Source organism: Spermophilus citellus (assembly GCF_964194105.1).
Source record: "Spermophilus citellus genome assembly, chromosome: 1".
Lineage (NCBI taxonomy): Eukaryota > Metazoa > Chordata > Mammalia > Rodentia > Sciuridae > Spermophilus > Spermophilus citellus.
The window spans coordinates 84,480,044-84,490,322 of NC_138182.1; the positions used below are offsets into that span (position 1 = coordinate 84,480,044).

The 10,279-nt window shown below is 38.2% G+C and overlaps 1 protein-coding gene across 1 annotated transcript in view; it reads right to left on the bottom strand.

Moving 5' to 3' along the window:
• Window positions 1–9,932, bottom strand: part of SCEL (sciellin) — a 173,531-nt gene extending 163,599 nt beyond the window's left edge. Inside the window, exons 1-2 of the mRNA XM_081303331.1 lie at window positions 9,843–9,932; window positions 3,836–3,913 (exon numbers count right to left, since the gene is read on the bottom strand). Coding sequence (XP_081159457.1) covers window positions 3,836–3,846 — 11 coding nt within the window. The 5' untranslated portion in view covers window positions 3,847–3,913; window positions 9,843–9,932. The remainder of the gene's footprint in view (window positions 1–3,835; window positions 3,914–9,842) is intronic.
• Window positions 9,933–10,279: the final 347 nt, after the last annotated feature.

Here is a 10,279-nt window from a genome sequence, read left to right on the forward strand (position 1 = left end):
TTCACAGGAGAGAAAAAAAATCTTTAACCTAGTTTTTTTTTTTTAATTTTGCAATTTTATAGCTTTAGAGCTACTTAGAGTGAGCTCCTTTGATGGCCCAGGAGGAGATAATTATTGGGAACTACAGAAAGTTTGAGACAATAGAAATTTGTTCTCAAGGAATCCAGATTTTGTTTGATACAACTTTTTTTTTTCTTTTTTGAAATTAAGAAGTTAGTCAACTTTGTACACAAAAGTATGAAGGAAAAATTAGACAAAAGGCTTTCAGGGGTCTCATAGAAGTATTAAGGAGTGATAAACAATTTTGTTTACAGCAGTCTTTATTATTATTGGTAACCACCAAAATAAATAAATGTTGTTTGGTCTGAAGGTGCAACTCAGTTGTAGAGTACTTGCCTAGAATGCAGAAGGCCCTGGGTTTGATTCTCAGTAACACACACACACACACACACACACACACACAAAAGTGAGGTAGGGGTGAGTTTCTTTGAAGTTGAATAAACAATGGAAGCCCATCTCTAAGTCTTTGAAGATAACATGGTTTGGGTGTGGTCCATGTGATGATACATGCACAAAGGATTAATTCTTCACATGTCCCCTCTGCTGGCTCTGGTAAGCAACTGAACTGATAGATAAATTGTAGACTTCATTGTAGCTTGCCAGTTAGATTTGTGAAGGAAAAATGTGCTTCTGACACATTATAGGAAAATGAACAACTGCTCTGCATCATCTGGCCTGTCCTAAAAGAAGCTAGCATCTGGATAAAATTCAACCAGCAATTTTAGCTTTTGTTGCATTTTGAATAAAAATGGTTGGCTGAGCCACTACCTATTTAAATTACTGAAAGCTGGTGATTACAAATAAGCCTCCTGGCTGATAATTAGAGTGGCAGTAGACATCATTCAGAATATCAAGAGGTTGGACAAGATTCCAGAAGTCGTTTTCCCTCAAACTGAGTGGTGCAGACAAAAGCAGTTGGATCTTCAAAAAACAAGTACTCTTAACTATTGTACTCACGGATGAAGCCCAGACAGACGTGGGTTAATTTATTCAGCTCTTCAGAGGCTTCAAGGTTTCATATTCAGCAAAATGAGGCACCATGGAAATTAAAATTCATCATCTTTCTCTTGTTTTTTTTTTTCAAACACCCAAAGCTTCACATCCTTAAAAGGATGATTCTCAGGCACACGGGTTTTTATTTGAGACACGGCATGGTCAAGAAACAAAAAGATAAAATTCTCTTTCTGAAACCAAATGTGATTCAAAACAGCCACTAGAGGACAGTGGTGACACTTGAGGATGTTTCAAGGCAAGTGCTTAGATCAGAACCTCAAAATGAAAGCTGTTTTGTCAGGTTTTAAAAGCATTTGATTGATTGTTTAACAAATAGGGTGGGGTGAGGGAGTGGAAAGAGAAGAAAGTATTTTCTTGATCACACTCATGTGACATTAATGGGAAACGGCAGAAACAATATCACACAAGCATGTGAGCATCTGCACTGACACACATTTCCACGACAGTGGACTTCTGTCCCGTGCCTTTGGGATGACAGTTGTAGGACCGTGATTCAGCACATATGATGTAATGAGGTCAGTCCCCCGATCCACTCTGTGATTTAACCCTGCCTCCAAAACAGCACAAGATCAAAGAGGCTGAGCAACCACAACACAACAAAACACAAATTACTGGCAGATGACCTTCTGGAACATTCCAAGGCAGCTGCATTGGTAGGTTGTTCTGTGACTACGTGTGTGTGCGCGCGCACTTTTAATGTAAATTCTGTCTTTTAGGATTATGAAGTCAAAATTATTACTTTTTTTTAAAATTCCCACAGCTCTCTTTAACCCACGCTATTTGTGGGAGGTGAGGGAGAAATGATTCACATGATTGCTAAAATGCATGTGAAAATGCAGATAAAATGGTGACAGACATTGAAGCACTCAGCTGTGATTGTTTAAAAATCTTGCCATACAGAGGACTGGGCTGGGGATGGGGAAGACACAATCAAGCATTAGTTCTAAGGACTATGCAGAACAACAGACCTTAAAGGTGGAAGTATCTTAAGGTCCTGTGCGTATAATATTTTCCATCATTTCCAGCCTATAATTTTGCTCTCAGCCATTTTAAGTAAAAAAACTCTGTAAACTGTGATAGTACATGAAGATATATTTTCCACATCAGCCACTGCTAAATTGATCATGGAAATGTGACTATAGATAGGAGTTTACAAATGTTATAAACAACTAAAGATCTTTGGGGATTCTAGATAAACCTGTAGTAGATAAGGCAGGAGTCAGTACCAACACTTTTAATTCCCTGAAGCTGATCTCTGATGGCCAGTGTTGTGACTTCCTTAGATGCCATCCTGGCTCTTTGAAGGAAAAAGGTCTTAGACACTTTAAGCTTAGATATTAATGAAAAATACCAATGCCCTTGTTCCTTCAGAGCATAATGACCAGTCCCAACTTGATGACAATAAAAGGGAATAAGAGTGATACTTAGGTCCATGACAGTTTCTCCAACCATCTGTCTGAAACATAGCTGCATTAATTTATTGAACATATCTACTCACATTATCATTTTTTGTCAGGAAATACACATTTTTATATGACCACATAGAAACGCAAATTGTTATCTAAGGAAAAATATCCTATAATGAGTCTTCCAACAATAGTTTATTCGAACCTTTTTTTCTAAGAATCTATGTGACCTCAGATTTACTTTTCCTTTTTCCTCAATAAAAGATTTCTGGGGAGAATCAGGCAAGTCTAAAATATCTGGCCACTTAGATTCACTGGGGTCATTCTACTTAATAGAGGAGACAATTCCTAAGACTTCCGAAGAGGCCTTCACAAGGTACAGTGGTTCTGAACACCAAAGCTTTTTTGAATACTTGGTTCTACTGTAGGTTAAGAACCCACTCCTGTGACTTTCAGGACAAGTTGTAAAATAAATTAGTCATATTTAAGGGTGAAATCTCAGATCCTAAAGTGCCTGCAAATTAGAGATGCTTTGAGACCCAATTAAAATGTGCAGTAGAATATATTTTAGTGATTCCTCTCTGAAGCTTCCTGGTCTTGGCAGAGAAGAGATATGCACCCCCATACTTCTTAATTGTGCCTTTTGAATGGCCTGACCATTTTATACTATAATTTTTGTACACACTTAAAAAGCATGGTCATGTCTCACACATTCCTTAATTGCCCAGGACTGTCTTGTTCTCTTGTGATTACCAGATGTTGACTAAATTGATGAGATTGCAATGTAGAAGATAAGCAAGGGATGGGGTTCACGAACACACTTCCCTGAGTGCACTTCCCTTCCATGGCAATTCAACCCTCCATTCAGAAGCAAGATTTAGAGCCTCTATGTGTGATTCTTCTTATTCACAGGTGTCTGTACTTCCACAGGCTGCCCCTATCAGATGTGCCAGCTGTTTGGCCTTTTTACCAATGACAGTCCACCTTGAGGTTCTTGAATACTGCTGGACAAAGTTAATTGATAGTCCTCAACAGGAGGCATTGACTGCATCATACATAACATCATGCATAACATAGCATCTTTCACACTGGAGGTACCCCATATAAGGAAGAAGGAAGGGAGGGAAGGAGGAAGGACAGACAGGCCAATTAGAAAGACATTAAGCCTCATTTCTTGAATTTTTAAAAACAAATATGCAGACTGTTAACGTAAGCCACTGTTGTTCAACACTGAGCCCTGATTATCTCCGCTAACTTCTTTCTCAATAATGCCATTTGAATGGTCCACATAGCTTCCATGATAAAAATTTTGTAAAGTTAGATGTTTTAAGAAGTTGGGTTCTTTGATTTCTTACCTGGTTTGCATCTGCTCTATTTATTCTCTCCATTCTTCTCTTTTAGAACTCCTCCATGCTATAGAATTTATGAAGTTACTTGAACCATAATTATTTTTTAAAGAGAGAGAGAGAAGAGAGAGAGAGAGAGAGAGAGAGAGAGAGAGAGAGAGAGAGAGAGAGAGAGTTTTTTAATATTTATTTTTCAGTTTTTGGTGGACACATCATCTTTATTTTATTTATATGTGGTGCTGAGGATCAAACCAGCATCCCACGTATGGCAGGTGAGCACATTACCGCTTGAGCCACATCCCCAGCCCAGCCATAATTATTTTTAATGTGCACTTCATCAGAAGCACATGATGCTCCTATGTTAGGAATGAAGCCTGTGTAGAGTGAAAGCTGACAGAGGGATAACATGCTACAACTAAAAGAAGAGAATGCAAAAACAAACATAGAAATACAGATGCATCCTTCTGCATCTCTGTGTTTACTTTTTTCACAATTGGGAAGAGAACATCAAAATTTCATGTGATCAATTACTATAAAACAGCTAAAATGATCATGAAAAATAAACATGGGGTTGCTCGTGTCCTAAATAAGATTTTACCCCCTCATTTCTCTCCTTGCTTCCTTCCTCCTTCCTTTTCTTTCATTTACTCATTCATTTTTTCATGATTATATATGTAAGCAAATAAAATCAGGAAGTTTTTCTTCCTTTGAAAAGTAAGAGAAATGTGAAGGGCCCAAATAGCCTACAAAAGTAGGAAAAGTTTAATGGAGCTGTCTATAATATATACTGTAATACTATTGATTGTTTTGCCATGAAAAAAACTGGTGGAGTCATAATTCTGTTATATCAATCATGTATCTCTCTCTCTCTTTTTTTTTTTTTTTTGGTACTGGGGATAGAACCCAGGGCACTTAACCAATATACTTTCGCGTATTTGACTTAATCTCTATAACTCAGTATATCAAAATGCAATAGTTTTCCAATTGTAAAAATCTTTGAGGACATTGTATACATTACTTGAGACTGCCATGTTTTTTCTTGATGCATTAGCTAGGATCATTTGATTAATAAAAACAGATTTACTCATGACATCTGTGCCAGTAACTAATTAATTTTTCACCAAACTATTTTTTCTTTCTTCCCAAGTACACTACTAAACAAGATGTCATGTGGTCTATTCAGTTGGATGTAGTCTGTGGCTGGGTAATGGTCAATGGAATGTGGCTAGAAAGATGTATATAATACTTCCAGGCCTGTAACATGAAAGGCTCCTATCCATAATTCTTCCTTCACCTTGTACCCACTGAATGGAAAAGTCTAAGAATTAAGAGAACTTTCTAGAGCTTAAATTATTACATGGAAGAGAGCTGCCCAGTAGACTCAACCAACCAGGATAAAGCTATAATATAAGTGAAAAACTTTACTTTGGATTTTCCATTTTGTTTTACAGTGCTGGGGATCAAATCCAGGGCCCTAAGCATCCTAGGCAAGTCTTTTGCCACTAAGGACATCTTCAACCCCTCATTTTGGATTTTTGATATCAATTTTCAACTTTGAGGTTTTGAAGTTCTTTTAAATTTTAAAAAATTCTACCAAAGACAGCTTAGACTTTACCTTCTCTTCTAGGAAGAAATGTTCTTAAATTTTCCCAGAAAAATGAGGAAGTCCTAACTAATTCTGGTCTGGACCAACCAAACCAGAAAAATGCACCAGCCTGAGAAAAACCAAGGTTATTCTAAAGATCTTCACAGACTCTAGCTAGCATGGGAAAACTAAAACCAACTTCTGGCAGTTGAGGTGAATATAGGGATCTGCAGCTTTTTCTGTCATTCATCCACAAAGCACCAAGCAAAGACACTATGAGTGTTCAATTCAAAAAACATTTATTAAGCAAAGACAATGTGCCAGATACCAACAAAGTCTTCCTCCAGTAGGTCAGTAGATGGGAGAGATTCATCAAAAGTATAGAGACCCAGAAAATAACACAACTTAATGAAACAATTAACTAAGGGGGTGAGTAGGGACAAATAAACCAGGTATGAAGAAGTGGAGAAGGAACATGAAAAGAAAGTATAGAACGGAAGTAGGAAGTAGGGCTTGGAGATAACACCTGAGGTACCCAGAGGTGAGGCTGGGGCTTTCCACAGGCCCCAGAAATCCTGCGTAGTGATGAGGAGGAAATGGAAGCAAACACCCATCTTGGATCTGACCCTTTCAACCTTCTTTTCATCCTTCTGCATCTTTTTTACTTTTTCCTCATAAATCCTACTTTCTAATCATTGAATTATCATTTTATTACCTTCACTCTCTTTTAAACCAACTAGATTAGTTCCTGGTTTTGCATAGACTGTTTGAACTACAGACTCTTGAACTGAATAAAAGTCAAAAGACTGACCAGGGGAGCATTTTCCATCCTTCTCCAGGCTGGGCTCCATAGATAGGCCCCACTGTACAACCTCAAGGCATCCCATCAGAGTCAGGAGGCCACTGGCACACCAACCAAGCAATGGAAACTTCTGGATCTTTTTCTGTCTCAGTTTAACATAGACCAACAGGTAATAGCTTGGATTTCTATGCAGTACTTTGGCCAGATATGAAAATAAATAAGTAAATTTTGCCCTCATTTTTGTGATTCTCTGGAATTGGCTGCCACCAAACAAGGTTGAGCAATTTCTCTGAAGGGAACACCCATTATTCTGGGAAAATTTAGGCACATTCCTTCCTAGAAGAGAAGGGAAAGACTAAGTGGCGTCTGGCAGAATTTTCAGATCTAATGGGCTAAGAAAATGACACTTCACAATGATGAGATGTTATGGCAGTAAAAATTCTGATTTGATATTGCCACTGTCCCCAAAAGATTCACCACACTCTTGCACAGCCATCATTTAGCCCTGAGATACTAGTTTGCTAATAGCCTCACTTGAAAAGTCAGGTAAATCGCCTTGTCCGAGTTCTTCCAGAGACCATTGCAGGCCTAGAACTGGTACTTCTGTTAGAGGATAAACAGATGGAGATTAGAATCTTTGTTTTATCCTTTTTGAGTCACAGAGAAATGGGCAAGCTCAGTGACCCTGCTATTTATCTATAAAACAAGAGGAGAGTGGCTGAAAAAAAACAAAACAAAACCCTTCTTCACGACCTTGACTCATCCTATTTATTGGATCAAAACAAATTCTGTTTTTATCTTCACCTTTAATGGGGGAGGGATCTTTCAGCATAATAACTGAAATTCTTCCTGACCTCCCAGTCTAAATATTCAATAATTCTCTATCATGTTTCCCTGGTTTACTTTCGTCATAGAATGTATATTACCTGAAATTATCTTTTTAAAAATATTTAATGGCAGATGGACACAATATCTTTGATTGATTGATTTATTTTTATGTGGTGCTGAGGGCTGAATGCAGTGCCTCACATGTGCGAGGTAAGTGCTCAACCGCTGAGCTATAATCCCATCCCCTGAGATTATCTTTAAAAAAAAAAAATCATTAGTTCGCTTGTCAACCATCTGCACCCCCCTCCATACATACATACCCACTGGACTATAAGTTCCATGAGCAGTTAACCTTGTCTGCTTTTTCACCACTGCATATACAGTACCTTAGCACATCAGAGTCAATTAAATGAACAGGAAAGTGAATCAATCCAAGATGTACTATAAGAAGTGTCAATACTAGACTTTGTTGGTCTTATGAGAAGCTCCCCAGGAATGGGCAGATACAGCACAATGAGAACTCATCAGTGCAGATGAGAGGAGTTTCCTAACATAAAGCAGGTCTGAGGAAGAGGGCAGGGACTGAGGAAGAGGGCAGAAGGGAAGTGGAAATGAGGATAGAAGGAAGCCGAGGGAATGGGAATTTTTGTGGGTCTTCTGAGAATAAACTTGGCAATAACTACAAGGCCACCAAGGGGTACAGTGGACGAACATCTGCATTTTTCTGTTGTACTTCAAAGATATTCTTAATAGACACGTAAGCCTGGAGCCATCCTTATTGGGCTTCCTAAGCCATTTGGAATGTAAGATGTTTCAACTGTGATGCTTATCACAGTGATATTGTGGGGATTATAAGTGATTAAAGAGTATAATACCTGTAGCACCCTGATACATAATTATACTCCCTAGTGTGTAATACCCATGGCTCCTTGACTTCCCTCCCAGGCATCTTCAGTATCTCCTTCTATACTTATCATTCCTGACAAAATTTAGCTGAGTTCATCGCTCCTATCTGAAATAATCTCTGTTTCTGCATCTTTGTTTTATTTACCATCCTGCTTCTCTGCTCCCCTTCACAACAAAGATCCCCAAAACAAGCCTCCTCCCTTGCTGAGAGGCCTACCAACCATAGCCAGTTACAGAGACTGCTTATGCCAAGTCTACCAATGACCTCCTGTTGTCAAAAACAAGGAGCACAATCAGCCCCTTCCCTCTTACCCCTTTGTAGCAGCCAACTTTCTTGAGCACTCACTTCTCAAAAATCTCTTTCCCCTGACTTTTCTGACACCATATTCATCAAGTTCCCCTCCTACTGGTCTGGCCACTACTTATTCTGCAATGCTAGCTCTCCCTCCTCTACTTGATTTTTCGATGTTGCAATTCTTCAAGAGTTAACCTCTGACCTCTTTATTCCTTTAAAAAATATTCTCATCCATCCCTATGTTTCAAATACATCTATATGAAAACTCCCTAATTAATATTCTCCAAATATTAATATACAAATACAGCTCTGGATCTACCTACCTAAATGTCGACTTGACATGTCCACCTGTATATCCTACAGATATCACAAGCTTTATAATGTCCAAAACCAAACTATTGCTCTCTCCTAACCCCGGCTCAAACCATGTTCCTCTTTCATTCATTTCCATCTTCATAAGTGTTATCTCCATTTTCCTAGAAAATAAGAAGTCTCTTCCTCATCTCTTGTGACCAACCCATTACTAAACCCTGCTAATCTTTTCTTCAGATTATATTTTGAATCAATCTCTTATCTCCAGGTCTACTTCCTTCATTATGGTTTTACACCTCCTTCGTCTCTCATCTGAAATAGCTGATTTCCTCCCAGTTTTGCCCAACTCTATTTTGTTCTTATAATTCCTATCATCCTGGAATGAAAACTTTAAACTTAAATTTGAACATAGCAATACCCAGCAAATAAAACAAAATTTGTCTTTTCCATTGGCCTACTCAGCATAATCTAGCCTCTGCCTACTGTGAAACTCAGATCCTTATTCTTTGCCTTGTACCAGGCATGGTCTTCTTGCACCTACCATATTTGCCAAGATCTTTTTATAGAATGTTTACCTCTTCCTCTTTATCTGCCAATTCCTAGTAATTCTGCAGGTCCCCATTCAAATATTTTTCTGATTCACTAATCTAAACCAGATCCTCTTCCATTTTTTTCCTGTACTTGTTTCTTTTCGTTCACACTGTTTAACACAAATTATAATTATATAGCTGCACATGCGCTATTTGATATCTGTCTCCCCAATTAGATAGTAAAGAGTGTGAATGCTTTCCTCACTGTTATATAGCCAGCACCTAGTGCAATACTTGGCACATAATATGCACACAAGAAGTGCTTGCTTAATGAATAACTATCATTACTTAGTAGTCAAAATATCAAGGTTTATAATAGTATAGACATATAATTCCTTTTCTGAAACCCTTAGAGCTAGAGGTATTTGGAAATTCCAAAGAATTCTGAATTTAGCAATATGGTAAAAATTCCACATATGGAACATTCCTGGCAAGGTCTAGGGTGCACTTGTAACCAAAGACTATTTCCAATTAGAATGACAAATAGCCTCACATAAGGCCAGGTCCATTATTGCTACCAATGAAGCTATGAAAACAAAGTCCACAAGCTTTCAGGAGTTGGGATCAAAGAGCAGCCCCTTCACCCACCACATGCGGGTTGACTTTCATAGGACATACCTACAGAATAGCCTTTTCACCATGTGAAAAAGCACTTGATATTCACTCAGACTGGCCCAAAGGAAATTCAAACTACTCACAGGAAATGGCTGACTCCTGATGGACTCCAGTCACGTGACCTTTCCACCTTGGAATTCATCTTCACTGCAATAATCACCTCCTAGGAGCACTTGAAACTCTCCATTTCACAACAGATTTGGGAAAAAAAAATTAAGGAATCTTGTTTCAATCCATGGTCACTGCTGCCCAAGATGTATTTAAATCCTAAGAGTTCAGCCCCACCCATCCCCACCCCCACTGTACTTACTCATGACTCATAGGACTTCTCTGTTAATAACCTTCCTGAAACTTGCAAGTGCATTTGTGTTTGCAGTATAAATGCCTTCACTTTAAAGTCAACGGAATGTTACAAGGTATTGACAGGGTTTTTTTTATTTTTTATTTTTGTAGTAATTAGTTTATCTTAAATCACTATATCTATAAAAGTTATCCCTTCTTAAATTAGAAAAAGGGATAA